The following is a 24,829-nucleotide window of genomic DNA, read 5'->3' on the forward strand; positions in this document are numbered from 1 at the left end:
CACTAAGGAAACATATTTTGATTCCATTTTGCTTGAAAAATGATAATATGACAGCTGACTGTTTTCTAGTCCTCTAGGAAAAACTGTCCATCTCCAATACTGACAGTTTTTCTTGTGCTTTCAATAGGATAACTTTTGTTCTTGTTTGACAAGTAAAGCCTACCCTAAGGTGAAATCCTAAAACCGCCCCTGGCTCTGCTGACAGGGTGACTGTCTGCAATCTGCCATCCCTCCAAGACCTGCACGACAGGCAGGAAAGATTGTGGCCTATGCTCCCACGCAAAGAAACTTTTTGAATCAATCCCCTTTGGCAGGAGGCTGTGTGTTACTGTGTTACATTAACACACATCTGCACTCTCTCCCTTCATGCGCATATTCTTTGTACCTTACTCTTCATACTGTTAACATTTGCAGATCCTCTGGTCAATATTTTGTACATTCCTGCACAAAATTCAAGTCTCTTTTTCATATATTCTACTGTAAATTTTATGTTATTTGTATTTGAAATATGTAATTTGATTTCTTTTGAGTATTTTGTAATGGTAAAAAAAATCAAATGTAATTTGAAGCATGATGCATTAGAGGGGAGTAATTTTGTATTTTCAAAATACTCAAAATACTGTACTTTCTCAATGATTCATTAAACATAAAAAACATTACTAGGTCAAAACCTAGTAGGCTATATGGCTGGACTGTGTATGAAACACTAGATCGCTTTAATTTTAAACAGGAAGTGGCAATATTCACTCAGTCACAGATTCACAGACTTTTGCGCTAGCACTCCAGTGCTGGACCCGCTGTAGTGGTTGATGCAAAACTTCATGTAATAAATGTCAAAATAATGACCCAGGTACCAGCTGATGATTCTTCGCCTGCCCCCCTGCATGGTGAAGTTTGCCTTTGCTGATTGATTTCCTGGTTTCAGCTCTGCTTGCTACTGGATTAAAGTATATACAAACTTCTGGTCTTACCTGACTGTCTGTGTGTCGTGCTTTTGGGTTTTAGTCTGTTCTGTGCCATACGCATTACACATATCATGAGTTCCCACTTGTGACAGCATTTTTGATTTACAGTCACCATCCCAAATGCCACAGGTTTACATTATTTTTTACAGAAATATAAAACTGAACACTTGAGAAATTACTGAACTACATCCTGGTAGTGGACTTGTGCTGTGTAGTCCGCTGATTGAGTAGACATTTGATTTCCCTGTTCCAGATGCCATGCAATATGGATGAAATTCTCTGCAGCCAAGACAAAGTAATGTAAAAGCCTACTGTGTATCATGCTGGCACAATACATAAAAATGACATGTGACCCTGCTATAGCTGTGTCAGAGCTCTGTCTGTATTTCACAGTGTCTCTGACATGACTGTTTATTAGTCGTCAGCCTGCAGGAGAGCTGCAGAGGATGAGATCATTCAAAGTCTGGCAAATCATTGAGTACTTGTGTGAGGACTAACACAGCTGCAGTAGCTGCAGTATCTGGCTCTTTCCAAACACCCTGGCAGTAACTGTGAGAACTCCTGATTCACCAGTATAATTCTACACTACCCAGTACAGTGTTATTTAAACTAAACCACTAGATGGAACTGTAACACTGAGGATTATACACTGTTTAAGAGTGGAACAGAGAGATCCACTAACTTATAATTTAATTACACGTTAACAAAGAGACTGAGATCAATGTGGTATAATTAATCAGGGAGCCCATGGGAAACAAATCCACAGCACATCATAAAGAACAACAAAATCTGTGAGACAAATGTGCACACATGCTCATGTGAAATGCAAGCCACACACTCCAATGTGCGAAATCTAGTGTTCAAGTACCTCCTTATTGAAGGCATTGTCTTTTACTCACTGTCATTGACGTGTAACTGGGCCAAACGGTATGACTGCAGGCAATGAGAGTTCCCCAATTTCTTGGGTGACGTTACAAGACGCTAAAACCCACAGGAGTCAGCAACTGGGTGCTTCTCGAGAGAACATCTCCCCTCACAGGGACAAAACCAGAGCAAATTTCATTCTCCATCCTCAAGGCTGTCAGCTCAATTTAAAGCTTCAGTGTCTGTACTTTCATGTCTGTCTGCCCTGGAAGAGGGATCCCTCCTCTGTTGCTCTTCCTGAGGTTTCCTTAATTTTTTTTCCTGTTAAAACATTTTGGGGGTCGACGGACAGAGGGTGTTGTAAATTTGTGATTTGTGATATTGGGCTATATCAATAAAATTGACTTGACTTTCCTCAGCACAGAATGACTGATGAATGTGATTCTGTGCCTTTTGCTGAAGGTAAGCATTTTAATCAGCAGGTCTTCACATGTTTGCTGCTGAGGTAGTGTGCAGCTTATCAAAGCCATATCTCAAGCAATGTGAAAATACACCTCTGTGTTCTGAGAGCTAAAGAACCAGGCTAAATGCTTCCAATGCATGACTGGACTCGTATTCATTCCTAATTCAATAATGTTCCAGCAAGAACATAACACAAAAGTTATAGAAGGCCCAAAGTCAGAATTAAGTGTCTGCATCCCAAATCCATATGCATGTCTATTTTGATTTATTACCATTTCAAACACCAAGTACTAATGTAATTTCAATCATATTTTGCATTTCTACACTGAAATTAATTAATTAAATTTCCAGATGAAACCTCCACTAGCACAGAGCCTGTGACTCAGTGAAAGATAGCATGTGGAATCCAAACTGTACACTGAACCCACTCTGTAGCTGATAGATGATGTTTACACATAGCACTTCCCCCACACTAGGTTAATGATCCAATTACAAATATGTCTGTTCAAGAGCAATATAAACATGGTCTAACAAGTGGCTGTGACAACGCATCAACTGAACGCTACCATGTTCTTTCACACTTGCTGATTTTAATGAAATGCCTGCTGTCCTGTGTGCCTACACGTTTCACAGAATCAAGGTACCACATCATGCCAAAATGTAGCACAAATCCTGGATGCTAATTTACCTTATTGCAGTATTAAAAAGCAGTTAAGGGTTTATGACTTTGTTGTTCCAGTGATATGCATAAAAACAATAGCAACAGGCATACAGGTAGTATTGCTTTAGCAAGGATCCACCTACAACCACTGTTGTGATAGTGATAGGTTGCTATAAAACACCTCCAATGGGTGCCTAAAAAGTTGCTGAAACGCAACAAAGACTCGCAAAATCACAACCGGTTTCATTGTTTGTTGGTCTGAAACAGTGGTCTGCAGCCTGGCAGGCATCTCGCCTTGGTGACATGCCAACAACCACCCCCTCTACCTTCAGATGACAAACTCAGCTCATATTGTCACTTAAGAAACATTGACATGATACGTATGAAGTATGTAAATGTAATGTATTTGTGGTTTGCAGAAATGTACAATGCCAACATTTTCTTTTTGCAACTGGGCTGCTCCTGCAGGCGAGAACAACCTGGTAAAAGCCATTGTTATCCAAAATGCTATGCTATATTTGAAGTGACATTGACTGTAGACTGGTGCCCATGTTAACAGGTTAGAGCAGCCACGCTGTCTGCATGAGCAACACCACTTAGGCATGGGTTGGCCTCTACTCAGCTGCGGAACATCTAAAAAATAGGAGCCTGGCCTATTTTTTCTATGTGTCCCACGCTGTCTCAGTAAAAATAGACAGCTGTCTCAGACAAAATAGACAGAAAATGGTTCTTTGATAATTATATTGACATTATACCGCCTTTCAGTACGGTTTCAGTGTGTACATCTGTCACAGACATAAAAATATACATAAATATATTTTCTAAACTCAACCTTTCTTTTTTCCATTTAAAAAAAAAGCAGTCTGACAATCGTTCTGTGGACAGAATCCCTTCATTTATTTACTCAAGGCTTTTTATTGTGAAATATTTTCAGGGCCGTGTTGTTGACAATGCAGTGGCTGCATGGCTCAATGAATTGGTGGACTACTGGTTTTTAATTATGGAAATACAGTAGTTGTAGCAGCATGCAACCCACCATGTCTGGTAGTTATTCTATATGGTGGGAATTCTGGAGTATTAATGGCCATATTGGCTGTGGAAAAAAGAAGAAGCATAAACCCTGGTTGTCAATGCTGGAGATTGGTGCTGTGCTTTGCTAACACTAGTCTTGGGCGAAGAGGAACATCGTGTTCGCAAAATATTTCACTTTCATCCTGCAAAGCTTATTATTAAGTCATTAAATCCAAAAGAAGCAAAAAACTCTCCCTCTTGAGTGTGATTCCTCATTATGCCACCTTGGTAAAAGACAAAAACAGCTAAAAAGCTGAGGTATTGGTTCCTTTCTCCTTCCCTTCAGTTGAGAACTGCCTTACCTTTCTCTGTTCCCCACATTTCTACCTCTTAAATTCCCCTACATCCAGTCCAGAGAAACAGGGGGGCTTTCCCCTCTGAACAATACCTGCATTCTGACAAGACAAAGGACGAGCCAGGGAGAGAGAGAGGGAGGGAAGACAGAGAGAGACAGTATGAATGGGCTGGAGGCCACTTTACTGGCTCTCACAAAGCGAGGCAGTGGAACAATAATAAGTGGAGTCAACAGGCTTTTCCAGTCATTATCACAAACAGTTTTTCCGAGCATAAAGTAGACAGCTCCAGCTGGCTTGTAAAAAGACAGAACTATTCTGATTTGTCGAGATAAAAACACGTCTGCAGCCAATGTTTGTTAGATAACTAATATGAGTACTATGTGGTCTCTTAATAAAAAAGGGCAGATACAGTAAAGCATAGTTTAGCACTCATAACGCCCAGTAGATGACCAAATGTGAGGTGCTAAAACAACAAAAACTGCAGCTGCTGTCCAACTACAAAGTCACTAAAGCCATAAAACAAGGACTACATGCAAGATAAAACACACACCTGTCTCCCAACACAGTACATCCAAATCCTCATCTGAGTAACAGCTCATGAGACAATGGCTGCCACAAGCTTCAGTAGAGGATTTGTGATCACAAACGTGTTGTTTTGTGGTGGCTGGAACTGATATTTTATGCACTGAGTACAATCTGCTCAAAGAACAAAACAACAGAATGCTGCTTGCCAACACTGACAAGGGAATGCCTCGCTGGGATATAATTGCTGTGTATGAAGTGTTTCGTGATGTTTTGCAACATGTATGATAACTTAATTCCTCATGCAGGAATACACAAGCAAGGACACACAGGGAACAATGACTTACAATATCAGACAACAACAAAATGTCCTATCCAGAAGAACTCATCAGAAAATTAACCAGGTCCTATATTAATATAAAGTGTATTTCTTTGTATTGCAACTTAACTCATCTCCCCCATCTTGCTTGTAATATTCATGGTCTCTTTGCAAAATAAGCTTTGGTTTTCACACGAAATGTACAGTTTCTGCTCATTCAGTGCATACGGTCTTCTTCAAAATAAAGTTAGTTCATAGGTAAAAAAAAAAATGTCTATAGGTTTACTTCCTGAGGTTTGGGCAGGGAAAGAATATGTTATGGTTTAGGAAGAAAAAAAAAAACATGGTAAGATTTAGAAAAAATTCAAGATTTGGCTTAAATAAGCACACTTGTTATTAACTTAACATAATGTCACATGATGTACATTACTAGCAGCTAAACATACTAGCACACTACATCGTCATTAAAAAACAAAACACAAAAACCACTCAATTGACTTTTGGTTTCACACTGGACACAAACGGCAGGGTCGCAGGTCAATAGTTTTTCTGACCCATTCACCTCCCCTCCTGTCTGCCCAATATGGACTTTCTCACTCTTAATGCTACAGTAGTTGTTCAGAGCATCAACAAAGGCCATTGCACTGGTTGTCTCAAACTGCTGCTAAAGGGTGCCTCTATGCATTGATGACTGACCGGCCACTGACCAAGCGATGATATTTGACGAGCCAGCGGTGAGACTGGGTTGATTTTTGGCCAAAAACAATAAAAACAATAATAATTTGTCTAAAGCCGCAAACATTTTTGAGCCTTACAGTGGAGGTAACAACCTAAGTCTAAATTAGCCATCAACATTATTAATAAGTCTAAATGAGCATTCATTAATATAGCACAAGGTGGCTCCTCTGCAGTGGTGTATTTATGATTTATTTATTCAGTACTCTGACTTTGCAGCGTTGGCAGTAAAGCAAAAACTTGATCCAAGCACTATCAAATTGTCTGTTTTCCTCCGACACTTTTCCTTTTATAGATTAGGAATCCATAGCTAGCCTAGCTGGTGAGACTCAAGATTAGCCACTGCCACTGGGGTTTGCTTTTTTTTATTCTATGTGCAGGCTGCACATATTATACAACTGGAGAATATAAGCTAGGGTTGGACGATATGTTAAAAATTTCCAACCGGCCATCATCAGCCCATCAACCGGCAGTTGCTGATATATTCGGCAGTTGTGTGCGTGGCGGAGAAAAAAAAAAAAAAAAAAAGAAGAAGAGGGGGGATGTTGCATTCATGTGATGTCGGAAAAAATCTAAAAATGACTTTCAGAATGGGATAATTCACAGGAACGCCACCTCATGTCAGAAAAACAACTCGGCAACTCGGATCTTCCGACATCACATGAATGCAGCAAAAATTGCGAGCCCACTCATGTCCAACATAGCATGGAAATATCTGTGCATACCGGAAACAAGCACGCCATCAGAGAGGGTGTTCAGCACGGCTGGTAACATTGTTAACTATATGTGCACTTTGCTTAAGCCAGATAAGGTTAACATGCTCGTTTTCCTCTCCAAAAATATGTAAAACATTGTGTTTTTTGAGTTAAAGACAGTGCAAAGGGACTTTATTATTTTATGTGATTTTTGCACTTTATTTTTCCATTGTTTTTCGTTTAGCCAATATTTATTATTATTTTTATTTATTTACTCAAGCAATAAGCCTACGAGAGGCTTTTAGAACAGCTATAGCAGCTTAAGTTTTTTTTTGCCACGTCCTCAACGGCATTATTATAAAGACAGGGCAAAGGGAGTGGACATTATTGGGGCGTTGGTAGCTTAGTGGATAGTGCCGGCGCCCCATGTATAGAGGTGATGCCTTGCTGCAGCGGTCGCGAGTTGAACTCCGGCTTGCAACCTTTTGCTGCATGTCGTCCCCCCACTCTCTCTCTCCCCACTTCACAATCTTCTCTCTGTCCTGTCCATTAAAGGCAAAACAGAGTGGACGTTATTATTTTATGTGATTGTGTGATTTTTGGTTTATGAATTAACGTTACTTTCAGCTCCGCCATCACTGAGGTGTTTTGTGACTCATCGGAAATCAGTGTGAAGCTGCCAGTTCCAATACGCGCACACTTTGAATTGTGCTCTACATAGTAATTATGAACTATATGTGCCGAGTTGAATTCTGTGGAGACAGACCATTAATTTAGCAAAATAAAATGACAAAAATCGCCCAAAAAAAATCGCCAAAAATGAAACCAACCATGACGGACTCACTCGATGGCCGATTGTCGATGTATTCGTCCAATCGCCCAGGCATAATGTAAACATCACTTTAGGCCTACAACAATAACAAATGGAAATTAAACTGTTAAAAAAAACTGTTACTGATTTCAAGATAATGTTTGGTCAAAGCCATAGGGAAACACTGGAGAGGGGCTAAAGAGCCAGATGCGGCTCACTACTTAAAGCATACAGCGTATATAGAACATCTAGATCTGCATCTCAACATTGTTTTCATTACTGTTTATTTATTAATTATTTCTTCAAATAACTGATTAATCTTTTGCTTAAAAATATCCAAAATAGTGAGTAAGTTCTATCTTAAAGTACAAGAGCTTAATGTATGTAATGCTTCAAAACATGCAATCAATCCATAACTCTTAAGTATCTGATTCACTGTAGTAAAGTATTGAGGAAAGTAAACAAATAATCTGTTGTAATGAGCTGTAGACCTCACTTGGTAGTTTTACACCACAAAGGGCTTCAGCAATTAACAGATTATGCAAATTTATTTTCTGTCGGTCAACTAAGCAACATCCCTCATTATAACACTGACTGCTTTGTGTGTGTTCAGTGGATGAAAATCTCCTGCTTTTACTGAACTGAACTGTGTCACAAATAAAGCAGACAGTAGCACACAAAAGGGTCTACAGTGGCTCACCCCTGAGATTTACATACAGTATATGAATGATTCAGAGGCTGGGGTCTATGAGCCTGGAGTTGAACCTCACTGTGTAAAGACGTCAGTAAGACTGAGAGCAGGAAACTACAGCAGAGAGAGGGGCTGGTGAGGTTTAGATGAAAAACAGACTGCAGTTTTCTGCAACAGAGTTCAAGCTCCTTATTACCCCAGACCGCAGGGTGAGTTGGCACACACAGTGTACACATGCCTATGCACACACGCACACCCACAAACAACTCAAGTTTCTCCTTCTTACCCACGTATCACTTGTAAATACTAAACTGTGAACAGCCTTAAAGTCTTTCCTTACCTCCACGCTCTTTTCCTTCTCCTCCTGCATGCCTGTGCATGAAGAGGTCTGTTTGATTGTGTGTGTCTGTGTGTGTGTGTGTGTGGAGATTCAACCTGCTATCTCCCTAGCTGGGAAGTGCTCTCTTCAAACTACTGCCTGCTCTCTGGCAGCACTCAGACTGGCTGCTCATTGTGCCGGTCTGTGTGTGTGTGTGAATGTGTGTGAGCGTTTTCAGTGTTGTGGGACAGCAATGAATTGCTTCCCCATCGCTGCATCGGTAACTGCGGCAAACAAGTTCCCTCCCACACCCCGCCCCGCTGTAGGGAGATCAGCCAAGAGGGAACCACAAGGTGGACAGACTCTGCTGCAGCACGGAGACTACACAATGTGACACACACACCACAGAACACAAAAAAGTTTGACTACAAACAGAAAGACAAGTATGCGAACATTCAAATCGGTGACTGTGAGCACAAGTTTGGATGGTTTTGTTATTCTGTGGGAGAAGAGCTTGGAAAGATTCTGTTTTTAATGAAAGCACAGGAGTGACAGCTTGTAAACTGGCCAAGGCACATCTTGTACAAAGTGTAAGCGGCTGCATTGTCTGCTTATTGGTATCAGTCTGATGTAAAAAAAGTACAACCTAATGCTGCATTCATACCGTGTCAGCAGATGGGTGACAGCAAATTGGATCTTCATGATGTTGGTAGAATGGAAAACTCTACCAAAACTTGTAAATACCATCTGCTCTGCTTTTAGGTGAAACTTGCCAGCAAAAGTTGTATTGTATTCACTCTTCCCTGTTTGTGCAGTGAAGACAAAAATAAAAAAGTGAACTATATGAACATTAAAATAATTTTGGAAAAGCAGAAAGGGAAAGAAAAACAGTCAACACACACAGTACTGGTGTTACAAAGCAACATCATTGTCCAGCAGCAAAAAAAATGCTAAGACGCTTGCAACCACAACACCAAAATGGAACAGAGCATTTTCGGGAATTCTTTCAGCCTGAGAAGAGTGACTAAATATCAACTACATTCAAACAACAAGTGACCACTCCATCCCAACTGAGGCCAGAAAGTTTATTTGTTCTTTTCAGCTTCATAGCACATTGCCTAAGCAGAGAAACCACACACTGCAGTGAACACTGATTTGGTTTGTTGCTGAAGATATTTTACACTGGATGAAAGCTGCCAAAGCTTCACAGCTTCACAGAAGCATTTTGTGGGAAACTGGTCTGCATCAGGTGTGCATATACACACACATGAGGTAAACACAGTACAGTGAATGTGAAGTATACAGAAAATAATACAATACAGGCTACTGTGACTCTTAGGTAATGTTGAAGGTGCTATCAGTAATATTTCCTATAATCTATCTTTTTTCACAAATTAATCACAATTATAGCAATGTCCTAATCTTTAGCAATGTCTTCAAGTGACCTCCAACAACAAGAAAAGAATAAGAACGTGAACGAAACACTGTGACGATACAGACATTTCACACGTCATACGTATATAATGTGGACCTGGTCATGTGAGTCACCTGTCACTCTGCAGTGTAGTTCCCTCACTGAAAAACCAGTAGGGCTGTCTCGAATACCAAGTTTGGGGCATCCAAACTTTGTTGAGAAATATTTGTAATTAATCAAAGCTTATAGAGGTGGGGGTTGGGCCAGTACGAGACAATGGACAGTTTTTGAAACATCAGTTTTCAGTTGTTGCATATAAAATAATGTGACAATTAGCCTCTTGCAGGTTGCAACAACATTAGCCATAACAGCTAGAAAAAAAGAAGTTTGCAAAACAGCTCAGCTGTTACTTATAGTTTCAGGGTGATTTTCCAAGCTCATTGTAGATCTGTGATATGTTAGTTTCTTTGGCATATCTGACACTCAACTTTTTGTGGGTCATCTCTGAATGTTTTGAAACTATTCCAGATGGGATTTGAATTGTTGGAGTCACAAAACTAGGCCAATCACTAAGTGTAAATGTCCGTGTGTGAGAATAATTCATAATTAAAGCTGATGCATGCTGAATTATGTTAGATTACCATTTGTTAATTTTTGGGCTATTTGGCATTTTTGGAGTAGTCGTATAGAAAACAAAGCATTCAAATACTGATTTTGACACTGATTACCATGGTAACAATCGAAGCTTCAGAGCATTTAGGTCAGCCCTATAAACCAAAAAGTTGTAGATTGACTTCGGTCAAAGTCTCTGTCTCTCTTTCTCTTCTCAAACTACAATGGACGCATTTGATTATTTTATTCTTGTGGGACAACTTTGTGGCCTGTCCTACAAAACTTTTACCCTCTGTACCACCAGTGCTATGTGGAAAAAAGTGAACATACAGCCCTGTACAATCATAATGTGTTAAGAAATTACTATTGAGTATGAGAACTGACAAAAAGCATCACACTTACAATGTATTATTGTGGTACCATCAGGTGCGATGAAAAAATTTGGGTGCATCTGAATTATGTGCTGGAGCACGTAAAAGAAAAAGTTAAGCATACCAAAATTATTTTACACAAGTGGTTCAACATTGTTATGAGCCGAGAGAGGAGCTGTGGTATTGTATGAGGAAGTCTGGAGTGGCAGAGAAGTATGTTTGAGTTGTGCAGGACATGTATAAGAGCTGTAGGACAGTGGTGAGGTGTGCTGCTCAGCTCTGAGCCCCTTCTTGTTTGTCATGGTGATGGACAGGTTGACAGATGAGGTTAGACAGGAATCTCCATGGACTATGATGTTTGCAGATGACACTGTGATCTGTAGTGAGAGCAGGGAGCAGGTGGAGGAAAATCTAGAGAGGTGGAGGTATGCCCTGGAAAGGAGAGGAATGAAGATTAGTTGTAGCAAGACAGAATACATGTGTGTGAATGAGAAGGACCCAAGTGGAACGGTGAGGTTACAGGGAGTAGAAATAAAGAAGGTGGAGAATTTTAACTACTTAGGGTCAAAAGCCCAGAGCAATGGAGAGTGTGGAAAAGAAGTGAAGAAATGTGTGCAAGCAGGTTGGAACAAGTGGAGAAAAATGTCAGGTGTGATGTGTGATAGAAAAGTACCAGCAAGATTAAAAGGAAGGATGTACAAGATGGTGGTGAGACCAGGGATGTGGTTTAGAGACGGTGGCACTGAAGGCAGCAGAGCTAGAGGTAGTGGAGATAAAGATGTTGAGTTTCTCTTTGGGAGTGACAAGGATGGATAGGATCAGGAATAAGTACATCAGAGAGACAGCTCATGTTAGATGTTTTGGAGATAAAGTCAGAGGGGCCAGACTGAGATGGTTTGGACATGTTCAGAGGGGGGATAGTGAATATATCGGTAGAAGGATGCTTTGGTTGGAACTGCCAGGCAAGAGGCCTAGAGGAAGACCAAGGAGGACATTTATGGATGTAGTGAAAGAGGACATGAAGTCAGTTGGTGTGAGAGAAGAGGATGCAGAGGATAGGGTTAGATGGAGGCAGAAGATTCGCTGTGGTGACCCCTAAAGGGAGCAGCCGAAAGAAGAAGTTCAACATTGTTATGAAGATCCTGTGAGTTTTGTAATTATGGGACGAACAGTTTATGATAGTTTCATTTTTCATACTAATGTGTACTTGTCCTGCAAGTTTCGTGATAATTGGCCCAACAGATGTAGCATTAAGTTTATTCATGTTCTAAGCCAAGCCCTTTTAAAGTTTACGGGTCAACATCTGGAAAACACAATGAGATATCAACAAGCTTTTGATAACCTTTCATAAGCTTGGTCCCTTTATGATCCACAGAAAATATGGTACAAACTGGACCTACTGTATGTTTTAGAAGGAGATGTCAGAAATGTTTTTTTTTTTTTTTTTTTTCAATTCAAAATGGCAGAAAGTCTAGTTTGGTGGACTTTAATGGTTCTTGAGGCATATTTGTGGAGTGTAAATAGGCACGTCTGTAACAATTTACAACTAAATCAGACTCACACGTAAAAGTTATGACTTTTTGGTATTCAAAATTTTGACCTTTTATTACTGCTCCCCCATCAGGCTGATTGGGGTCATATTTCTTGGGCAGCATTGGCAAACAAGGTGTGTACGATTTACCATCTTACAAGAATTTGCACAAACATATATTAAGAAGATAATAATACAGCACAAAGACAGTAGGTGGGCTTCAACCCCTAAAAACAGGAAGAAAAAAACAAAAGCAGACTGCAATGAATGATAAGAGCTGCCAAACTTGTAAGGATGTGCCTGGTTTTCAGTCAAAGCAATAAAATCTTAAAATGGATAAAAATTCCCATAGAAAGCAGGCACACCTACAACAACAAAAATACATAAAAATGGCACCAGGAATATTGTCATTAGTAACTTAGTATATGGCAACTCAGATTCAGATTCAGCTCATCATCTATAATGACAGCTGTGATAAGGGGTTCTCTGCTCTTCAAGCTAGTGTAAAAACTTTAAAAAGCCCTCCTGCTAGTTAGCAATATATGATACCACATGAGCAATCTTGCACAGAGGTCTCTTTGTGTACTCACAATTCATCTTGCATCAATCATGATGATATGTGGTCTGTATGATGGTATGAGCTCCAGCATCTCTTTTAAATTTGTTTTCATATGATAAACAATGATCCTCTCAGCCAGACTGTGTTTAAAAAACAGAGCGAGTTTAAATATTTACCCCAAACTAAACTTCAAAGAGTGTCTGCCCTGAGCTACAGTACGGGTTTTTACTTCACTTCAAACAATGCTTTCACCTCTGGGAATGTCTGCAACACACTTTTAAAGTAGTTCAACACAGTTCAACAGAAAAGAAGCTTTAACAATCTGAGTTTATGTGCTGTGACTGAAACAAACTCATTATTTATCTCAATGCATACCCTGCGTATCATGTTATCACTTAATATTAATTGCATTTATACTACTCATTTGTAAAAATGATTACATTTATGACCAGTGTCTGCATCCTCTGTCATTCTTCAGTTTATGTCTGACTTTTTCTATAGCTATTTAAGAGTGCAATCTTTCCTTAACTAAGTGGTTTTGTTTCCTTAACTTAGCTCCACCTTACCATGATTACAATAAATCTGTGAACTTAGCAAAATGCTTTAAACTGCCTGTACAAAACCATTAACTATGAAACTACTGCACTGAAATGCTGCAGTCTTTATTTCCTAAACATAAATCCTGAATCCTTAAGATGAAATGAAAAAGACTCATGATGCTATACTTGTGTCATACAGTATTTATGAGACGGATTAAAGTACCCCTGCCTGCCATTTACGTGCATATATATTATGGTAAGGACTAATTCTTCCTAAAGATTGCTGTGATGTAAGGTATGGTGCTGATTATTGCTACGTACACATTACTTGACAAGTTTATTTGCATCACTGTGATGACTGTGAGCCCTGCAGCCTGGCCACAGAAAAGCTGGAATACATACACCACTGATCCCTCCAACTGTGCAGCAATCTCTCAGCTCTTTCTAAAAAGTAAATATGAGGCTCTTTGGTCTCTCTGTCAAGTGCTATGACACTGTTTGAAGTGTACCAAAAAACATTTCTACTATCACCACTATAACAGACAGGCTTCACAAACTGACAGACATTTAGCAGCTTATCTGTGGAAAGAACTAGGAATGCCTCTGAAATCTCATGCTCAGTTCCACTTCTATGGGCAGTAGCCTGAATTTATATTAGTATAAACTAACAAATGCATTATAAAAGGTGTTTCATAGATTACATTTACCTTGAAACATTGTATGGTCAGACTGCTGAGGTCAAGTCGCATGTAGTTAAATTGTGGAGTGCAAATAACTAATGTCAAATTGCAGTCCACAGTAGGGATAAACTGCTGGATTTTTTTCCAGCGCAGATTGTGATACCCATTATTAGTTAGTCATCGAGGAGACAGATAACTGACATTTGGAACCGAAAAAATGACAATCTTACTGTCAAAATTCTGAAGAACACAAACTGTGTTTAAAAGAGAAGTTTTCCACATTATCTTTAAAACGAGAGCCAATGCTCTTCCATCTTCTTTGCATGTCTTGCAGCCTGCCTTCTGTGGTGCTGATATGTTTTATCCACTCTGCAATTACACCTCCAAATTGCTAGTTGGTGGTGGGTTTTCTATGCCGCTGAGTTGACTTTCTGTGAACTGCAGTAAAGTTTAATTGATTCGACTAACACACATAAAAGACACATAAAATGTGGCTTAATGGCGACAACATAAAACCAAAGTACAAAATATTCCGCTAAATTCAAGTCCTATGGTTCACAGACAAAACAAATCTCTTTTGTGGGACCTTTTTTTCCCCCAAAAAATACATTAGCATAAGCCTATGATATTTTACATTGCATAAATAAGCAGACTTTTCCTGCAAATGACAAACAAAATTCTGACGCATGAATGGGTCCATCAGGGGCTGAATATACATCGGCGAGTCTGCGTTACATATGTCTGGTGTATAAAATGTCTGTGCTGTCAGTTAGCAACTTTGTTTATAGGTTATAGACTATGATAAACTCGTCACATCTTTTGGCTGTACATAGCCAGTCAACAACAGAACTTTACCACCTGTTTTTGCAACTTTATTATATCCTATTATTGCAATGTTTAACAACTTAAGTAATATCTGCTTTCTTACATTCGATACACAGCTCCACTTGCTGTTTACACCAGCTCCAGTCTGCCTCTGTCTGTGACACAGCGGCCTACAGAGCTCATAGGTTATTACTTGTGCAACAAACTAGAGACTGCAGATAAAGAGAGGCAGCAGAGCATTTTCAATTCATTTATTTTGTCAGCTGTTGGATGAAAAAATGCTGATCATCAAATAAATACTGATTATCACGTCTGATAATTGTCCAGGCTCATGATCAGTCGATCCTTACGCTAGAGCACAATTTCCTTAATATACATAATAAAATATAGATGTTTTAATGTAGAACAAATGCTACAGTGTTTGCTTTACAAGTGTATCAGATGTCAGTGTGTCTGAATGAAGCTCTTTAATTCCATATCAACTTGTAATGCATTATGCAGCATGCCTTACAGGGCCTTTTACCCGCAGGTCAGATACCACAGTAGGGCTCAACAAAAATAAGGACAGTCCAACTTCCAGGGGCAGGTAAAATGCCTTGTCTGGCTTGTTAATCTAGCAAGTCACTTGCTTGTATCAGCAAGTTGAAAAATAATAATAATTAATGTTGAACCCTACACAGTGCACAAAAGGGGGAAAACACAGTACAAAAATTAATAACATCTGTATCCTGAACAGCATTACTGATTTATGTGGGTATGAGCAGAAATCACTGCAAAACAGAGCCAATGGATCAATCAATTATTGATCACAGAGAACGCTCATGGAGGGACAGTTTAGAAAGTGAAGAGGGAGGCAGGGAGTAGGAATGGGAACATTGCTGAGTCTAGCCCCTCTGCTGTGGAGGGAGGCAGACAACAAAGGCAAAGGAATGGAGAACTTGGTAACTGTGCTGAGTCATCAGCCACCATTGCAGCATTAAACCAAATTAGGTGTAAAGTCTACACTCATACTTGTATTTGTCAGGTCTTGTTGGGCTGCCAGGGACGTAATGATTGTGTGTCTGCACAACAAAACCAAACTGCCAACCAAACCAGATGAAGCTAATCCATCTAACACATCAGCTGTGGTTCCCTTTAAACCACATGGAAATGTCACCACTGCCTCTCTACAGGTTCATTCATCTTAGCTGTCAATAACTTCCACCTTATTTCCAATCATAAAGACAGGCACAATCTTCTTTATTAACTATATCTCATGCTCTGTTTAAGAGCGATGCAGTTTGGGTCCTATTTTTAGTATAAGAAGTAAAGGCATTTGATTAACTTTATAATTATTCCCATCTTTGCCAATATATAGCAGAGTCCCAGAGGTGTCCTAAACTGTCAGGGGCTGCCAGCAGCTGGCATCCAGACAAAAACAATCCGTAGGAGAACAGATGATTTGGGAGGTGTGTGAACAATGAGCTTATTAAACAATATTGTTTTGACAAAAACTGAACAATTGCCATGCTCTCTGCTACAGTTTTTACAGTGATAAACCAAGCTTGGCTCTTAAAGCGCTTCGGCTACTGTGTCCTCAGGGAGGGCGGACCAAAACTGTTATTTAAACACAGTCACATTCCCCAAGATGTCACAGGCTTAATTGTGGTAAAGGATCTCTGCAAAGCCATGACTGACGATCACTTTTCCAAGGCCAAATGATGGATTTACCATTTAACACTGTATGACATAACAAAAATTATTTCTCCCATCTGTAAGTTAGCAGGAGGCGAAGCTGAAAGGAAAGCAGTGGAAGACGAGATTTATGGTTGTCTATAAAAACGTATTTACAGTGTAACATCAGTGCATTGTGTGTAAGATGAGGTTATATTGTAAGTATAATAAAACAATGTGTTTAGATGAACTGACTTGGATAACGAATGCAAATGAAAATACATTTTTATTTATCAATACACTTACAGTTCTTGCTGTGTACTTACAACCTATGTTGAAAATGGCAAATTGGAAATTAGTATGACATTTAAGCTATGAAATAATTCTGGTATATATTTTGCTCCAATACCTCAGCCATTTCCTTGTACATATACAGTAAGAGCTACAGTGCTATTTTTGGAAAACTGACTCCAAGCTACAGCTGTGGGGAAAAATTACAATATGTCATTTTAATTTCTACTTTGAAACTCTGGGTGTCAAAACTCCTCAATATCACACTTTTCTTTCAGGAGTTGTTTCTCCTGTTGAAAGTCAGTGTAGGAAGTTTCAAGTCCTACTCTGATGTAGGAGTATTTTAGTCCTAGGTTACCTTCCAGCTTCAACTTCAGGAGAGATTTCAGGAGTGATGCTAAGACGCTTGAGAAATACTCCCACAATACACCCATTGGTGTACATATATGATTCTGTAACTATATTTACACAGCCAGGAAAGGTGGGATGTTTTCAAATTCTCATCACCGTAACAATATGTATTCATGTTGTCATGTTTGAGCATGGCGTCAATTTACATTCTATTTTCAGGAGCTCTGTTTAGCTGACATTAGCTGTTTAAGAGATTAATGCAAACGCATCATGCTGATGCAACATTTCCTTATAAGGTTTTTTATACTTAACATAATAGCCCACAGGTGTGAATGTGAGTGTTAATGGTTGTCTCTATGTGTCAGCCCCGTGAAAGTCTGGCAACCTGTCCAGGCTGTACCCAGCCTCTCGCCCAGTGGGACAAGCTCCAGCCCGTCCATTACCCTGTACCAGGATAAGCGTTTACAGAAAATGAATGAATAAATAAATATATTACAACATATATTACAGGGGTGGCACAGGCACAGCTGCGCAGTGGCCAGCGTTGTCGCCTCATAGTAAGAGGGTCCCGGGTTTGAACCCACTGTCCGGCTGGGGCCCCTCCGTGTGGAGTTTGCATGCTCTCAGTGTGGGTTGTACTTTTTTGCATCTTCTTAACATTGTTGGCTACTGCTTTATAACTGTCCATGTTTCCAGATGGTTCTGGTAATCCATGATTTCTGGTTGTGGAATGATTTAACTGTTCACAAGCCCGACCTCAATAAGACAGCCATATGGCCGCTTATCCCGAACGTGGGCAACGTTGCGCTGCAGCTGCCTCTGAATGGCGTATAGCAGTGATCCACAGCAGGAACAGGATAGCACCTCACATTCCCACCGTCACACCAGCCCTTATTCACCGTAAAGCACATGCCTCCTCTCCTCTTGCCAGAGTCCTCTGCTCTGTGGGTTCAGCAGATATCTTGCTTGAATAGTACTGTCCAGGATTTAGCCAAGTTTCTGTGATCCAAAGGATATCAGACTTCCTAAAAAAAATCCACTTATTTCCAATGCCTGTATAATGGCTAGTAGGATGCTACTTCAGCTGGTGCTCATCCTTCTTCATCTTTTCCTTGATGTTTACTGATGTTTGCATTTGAAAACTTCAATCTGGCTGGGTAGCAGCTATCAGCTAACCGAGAGGGAAAGTTTACAGACTGGTGACTTAATTTTCACATCCCAATGAGTGACCTGCAGCCACACACCACCACCACCACCCAAAGCCAACCACAAAAAGCACCACCAGAACTTGCAAAATAGACAAGGTATTATAAGTTTAGCACAAATTTAGTGGAGCTGACAGAGAAGCGACTGGAAATGTCTGCACCTACATCACTGATTGAATGAATGAATATATTACATGTTAGTCTGTGCTTGTTCATTCCCTCGAAGTGTCATTAAGCTTTGAGAATCAAAGCCAGAACTGATGTGGTCTAGATTTTGACACATTTTCTCACCGTAACATCCACATATGTTTTGAGTCAGAATCTAAAATCAGTTTAGTCTATTTATTCCGTTTTTATAAACCAGTTCCCGCTTGATCAGTACACAGTGACAGAGGATAAAAATCAGATTAATTGCAATGGTGTCTTGAGGGCTGGATAAGCAGCAATATGAGTCATGCTATTGCTGATATGAAACACACCACGAATGCAAATAAAGATCACGTGCTGCACACCAGTATATAGCCTGATATCGTACATTTCTGTCCACTCATTACACCCTGATGTAAGAGTCTTTTATTTCATGACAGCGACTGTGCACCCCTACCATGGAATAGTATAATGCACTATCTGTTGTTAGGCTGGCAGCTAATTCCATTGAGCTTTTGCAGTAGTGAGTGATCAAAGCTTACGCTAAGCCCACTTAGCAGGTTGCATTGACTCCTGTATCAGCCAAGGTCGAAGGGGAGCTGACTACAGGACACATATTTGTGCAGATGGGTTTAAAGTACAACTGTTGTAGCTTGAATAAAAATGATCGAACAGTATCATCACATCAGCATTGTTAAAAAGCAAGGCAGTTTGGACAGGACAAAAAAAAGGATGGTTTTCATACAAGCTCTGCTGTTAGGCAACTGTACTCACACAGTCTACAGACTTATATAACAAGAGAGCTGGTAAACACACATGCAGAAAAATAAATAAGTAGGTAAAGTACCACTTGTGCTACAGACCCATAAGTTTTCCTCCACTCAGGCTTCACGTGTAATCACATGCACATCCCCCTTCATACACACATAGACACACACACTCCTGGAAGTCCCTTACCTGCATGTCTGATCTCAGACCACAGTAGCATGCAAAAAACATGGCAGTGTTGTAGTAACATGAATGGAGTCGGGGGATAGCTGCTAAATGTTCCTCAAGGATTAGAAAAAAAGCAAATAATGAAGCAGATGAGATGAAGCTGGTAGCATCCCTGAGTGTGAGAAATACTCCTCTGATTGTACCACACTGAGGTGGCAAGATCACTTCTTCTGTGGGGAAATTTAAAGCACCAATAAAAAACAGCTTTCACTTGATGCAAAGCTCCATCGCAGCTCACAGGCAAGCAGGCGGGACCCAACTGTCAAGAGGGGGGAGTGAAAATGTGTGCCTCGCACAAAGAAGAAGAAAGCAAACGGAGAAAAGTCTGCTGGTGGAGTGTGATCAACATGTGCAAGAAATGCTGGGAATTAAAGGAAGATCAGAGGAAAAATAGGACAGATGGTAGTGTGTGTCCACTAAGATGTGAGAATGTGATGTGAATAATGTTTGGCATACTGTATGAGTGGTGTGTGTGTGTGTGTGTGTGTGTGTGTGTGTGTGTGTGTGTGTGTGTGTGTGTGTGTGTGTGTATCAGTAAGTGGAGTATTTTTATTTCCAGCACACCATCTTGGATGAAATATCTTTTTTCTCACCTTATACACACTTACTGTTTCTCTCTCTCTCTCTCTCACACACACACACACACACACACACACACACACACACACACATACGCACACAGAGCATTACATAACAAGCAATATTCCACTGTCACTACCACGGTGCTCTGAAGAAAAACACTAGCAAAAGAGCAAAACCTCACTAATGCAGGTTTCAACAGAGAGAGAGTAAAACCTAAAACTTAAAACACTGAAAGATATTAAAGAATATTAAAGAAGAGAAGAAATAAATTAATATTGAGCAGTTCTGTCTAGGGGCGGCACGGTGTTGTGGTGGTTAGCACTCTCGCCTCACAGCAAGAGGGTTGCCAGTTTGATCCCGGGCGTGGGAGCCCTTCTGTGCGGAGTTTGCATGTTCTGCCCGTGTCAGCGTGGGTTCTCTCCGGGCACTCCGGCTTCCTCCCACAGTCCAAAGACATGCAGACTGGGGACTAGGTTAATTGATAACTCCAAATTGTCCGTAGGTGTGAATGTGAGCGTGAATGGTTGTTTGTCTCTATGTGTCAGCCCTGCGATAGTCTGGCGACCTGTCCAGGGTGTACCCTGCCTCTCACCCAATGTCAGCTGGGATAGGCTCCAGCCCCCACGCGACCCTCAAGAGGATGAAGCGGTTAGAAGATGAATGAATGAATGAAAGTTCTGTCTACTGTACATACTGTTGCCCTTTTGGAAAAATACACACAAGCATTATGGGCTACAACTTTATGCAACACTGAGCAAACACACACTAGCAGGAACTACTGTTAATGACTCATCTCTGTTGTGTGATTAACCTCTTCTGCTCCATCCCTCCTTAATACAGACACATTTTGTCTGTTTTTCAGGAGGGTTTGAGAATTTTTAGGGGGAGACAGCAGGTCAACAGTATATGCCACATGGAAGTGGTACACATCATCTGAAAGCAGAGAAGCTAAACATTAATTTGACATGCAGCTCAGCACTGTGTCAAGTTTTTCTAGTTATGAATACATAATCAACACTGTGTTTTGGTTTGGCACCTATTTCAACTATGAAGGTTTAGAGTGTATAGGGGCATAGAACATAATGGTGGAAGTACATGATGGGCATTCCCATGCTCATTTATCTTTTTTAAGTTGCTGCAGCATTTTTTGGGTTGATACAATTTGTTACACAGATTTGGTGCTACATTTAAGCATTTGTGACCACCCAAGAATTGATAAAAATACTCAAAAGGTCCTCCAAAATACCACATTAAGGCACCATGACCTTGAGGAACACCACAAAAAATAATGATGTGATTGGGTATCTTCTTTTTTCTACTTACTCTGGCTTTAAAACTCAGCTCGCAACAGCCTCTGAAAGACGGTAATGTTGGCCAAGGACGCTGGTGTCTCCTTTGAGTTGAAAGGTTTAAACAGTCAAGTCCTGTTGTATCACCCTGTGATCTCAGAGCAGATTTTAACAATGCTAATGACTGTTTCTGTCTTAAAATGTGAGGCTGTGAATCCAGCAGAGAAATGCAAAACAAAGGAGGCTCTCAATAAAAGACTGACAGAAACAGCAGGAGATGACGGGACTGACGGAAAAGGAATTGAGTTTACAGAGAAGGTGAATTCTCTGTTTCCTTTGCTTCACAATATCTACAGTGTTTACATTACATTTCTATTATTGTTTTTAATTGTATAAGTATTATCAGCAGGGTTTCCCACAGAGTGATAAATTGGAGGCACCCCACCTCCCCCAACATAAAAAAACAGCTCCACTAATGTCTGAAGAATTGATTATATTTCTGTAAAATGTAATAATGAGTAGGTTTGGGCAAACTAACAGTATATTACATGTGACAGCAGAACTCTGATCATCAGTAGAGATTTGGAAATACTGTTTCTACATTACATTATCTTGCACTGTACCTTAGTACAGATAATGTAAGAGTACAATACGAGTAAAATGTGTCAATATCTGTGCTCCTGATAAAGGAAAATTCGCATTTGGGTAGCTGTGTTTAATCTCGTAGGTGTGATCAAAAATAATCTGAAGCAAAATTGTGAGATTCTTCTGTAAATCGTTTTCAAAGGATATAGCAACTTCTGATCACATTTTTTATTTCAGACTTAAAATAACTTCTGATAAGGCCCCACCCACTATTTTGAGTACAGATAATTTAGTTGGTTAAACAGATACAGACACAGATACAGATAATGGTGTTCTCGCTCATCCCTAGAAAATAGTTTACCAAAGTTGCCAGCAGGCAAAACACTACCTCAGTCCCCTACAAGAACACTGTCTGTCTTTGACACTTGCACTACTGTCTTTTCAAATTAAATGAAAAGAAATGATCCATCAACATGTTTTTTTTTTTTTTTTTTTGCACTGACCCATGACTCCTATACCAGGATATGAATACAGTAGTGTACCGTTATACCCCACGTACTTACTGACAACACAAGTGCAGCTCAATTGAAACTCGTGACCACTGTTATATCTGTGATTAAGCCACAATGAACAGCCTGACAGAGCAATGAAGGTACTGTATATCTAGATGTCAAATGATTTCAGTGTTATATAGCAGCTGCAGCACCTGGCTCAGCTTGTCTTAATGCCACATTAACTTTGCAGTTAGCTCACACCTGAGGTCACCTGAGGTAGCTTTAGGCAACAAAGTGGATTTATTATACATATACTTGATGTATATCAAACAACACTGTGCAACATACGAATAAAGAAACAAGAATAAACTGATAAAAGTCATTAGGAAGAGCTTTTTTGGCAGCAGGTGATGAGACAGACCTTAACTTTAAGCTCTGCATATGATCCTATGCTTTCACATATTGTTTAACATGAACAAGCTCCTTACAAAAAAGAGCAAGCATTCTCAGGCATAATGACACGAGTGGAATCCTACACCATGTTGCTGCTCACATTACTTACACTTTTATATGGACTTTTGTGTTTTCCTTAATTTCTTATTTGGAGTTAAAATGTTAACACCAGACAACAACAACAACAACATGCATGTTGTTTTGGGAGGTAAGCTCATACTATGTGGGAAGATGCACCAGTCAGCAAACTGAATGTAGGGGGAGGTATTAAAGATGTTGTATAGAATATATTTTTGGTGCCAGCCTTCCTGTTACCGTGGTAACTGTCCATCGATTCAGCAGCATTAGTGAACGGCGAACCAAACGAATTCCCCGCCCCCTGTATTCGTTATTTATTTATTTCTCCCTCAGAGAGAGTGAAGTTGAGCTGCGGGAGGAAGAGGAGGAGAGAGAGGGTTCAGAGGAGGAGTGGAGAAAGAAGGTGGAGGAGAAAATCTGGGGGTGGATGAGTTGGAATGAAGATGAAACTGTTCAGAAATGACTGAATCTGGCATCCTTAACACAGCCATTGACTTGGCAATGTTAAATCTACAGGATACATAGCAACATGGTGCATCTGATGAGACCTTCCCCTGTATGGAGAGACAAATCAGCAGGCAAATACGGTCCAAGCTCCACAGCCCCAGGCTGGGCTATTGATCTGGGCTGAAGCGACTGAATCCCACAAAAAGGAAAGAGTGCTATCATAATGATTTACACAATACTGTAGAATTTATAATCTAACAAAAGGATGATAATCTAGTCATCATTTCAAATTAGTCATTATCCAATTAAAGGCTTTTAACATGTATTTTGCGATTCATAAATTAACCAATTATTATCTCAGCCAGGCATAAGCCTGGAAGGGATCATTCTTTTGGTCGTATGTGTGTGTGCGTGTCCCCGTGAGTGTGAGTGAGCGTATCCGTCTGTCTGCAGCTTATCTTGAGTACTACTGGACCAATTAGCCTAATATTTTGTGTGCAAATATATAACTGCATACTCAGGGACTTCCTGTGGTTGCAATGATTTACAATTATTGAGAAACTTGTTTTATTGCCTGTTTTATACCGTCATTGACTGCTAACCACTCACTCCTCTTAATCAGCCGGCAGGGGCCACAAGTTGTCTGGAAATGGGCTTGGCTAAAGGCAACAAGCATTACCAAGTCTGTTGCAGGCCAACTGCATAAATTCCATACCCAATATGTTGGGATCCAGTAAAGTTAAGCGCGAAACAACATAAGTAAGTCAACCATCGTTGTTATCTTCGCCGCAATCATGATGACTGTGACTCAGTTTTGTTCCGTAATCAACACAGCGTCATACTACACCGGGAGCATTTCAGAAGCGGAACGTTTTGCCTGTCTGGTTTTGTAGACTTACAGATTTTGTTGGTTTGAGATTTGTGCTTCTTCCAGCAAGTAAGTAAGGAGGCTACGAGTGAGATGGTTTCTTTTTTTGGAATATTTTAATTGTGTTTACTGTTGTTGTTTCCTACTTTGCTGTGCAGTAGCTACAGTGAAAATTAATAGATCTACATTTAAAAGTCAAGTTGTGCCACAGCTCTATCAAAAACAGACAAGGCGTGTATTTTTTCTTAGGTTCCGAAATGTCTACTGGAATTAAAAGAATTGTGTAGTTATTAGTTATTACAAACTATGAACTATCCACTATGTTTTTATTTGTGCTCTAATAAGGTAAGGTGTCACACAAATACTCATTTTTAACAATGCAGGTTTATGCTTCAGGTTTGTACAGCTGTCTGTGCTTTTTGAAGCAAGACGGCTAGTCTCCAATAAA

The 24,829-nt window shown here is 40.0% G+C and overlaps 1 protein-coding gene across 16 annotated transcripts in view; it reads right to left on the reverse strand.

Moving 5' to 3' along the window:
- dlg2 (discs, large homolog 2 (Drosophila)) overlaps positions 1 to 24,829 on the reverse strand; it is a 256,794-nt gene that overhangs the window by 158,991 nt on the left and 72,974 nt on the right. For 2 of the 16 annotated variants that reach the window (XM_049592551.1, XM_049592549.1), the window contains exon 1: positions 19,547 to 19,839. The exons of the other annotated variants lie outside the window; for them this stretch is intronic. In XM_049592551.1, coding sequence (XP_049448508.1) covers positions 19,547 to 19,588 — 42 coding nt within the window. In that variant the 5' untranslated portion in view covers positions 19,589 to 19,839. Of the gene's footprint in view, positions 1 to 19,546; positions 19,840 to 24,829 lie in introns of those variants that run through there. 16 annotated transcript variants of the gene reach the window in all.

The sequence above is a fragment of the Epinephelus fuscoguttatus genome, linkage group LG12, assembly GCF_011397635.1.
Source record: "Epinephelus fuscoguttatus linkage group LG12, E.fuscoguttatus.final_Chr_v1".
Classification (NCBI taxonomy): Eukaryota; Metazoa; Chordata; class Actinopteri; order Perciformes; family Serranidae; genus Epinephelus; species Epinephelus fuscoguttatus.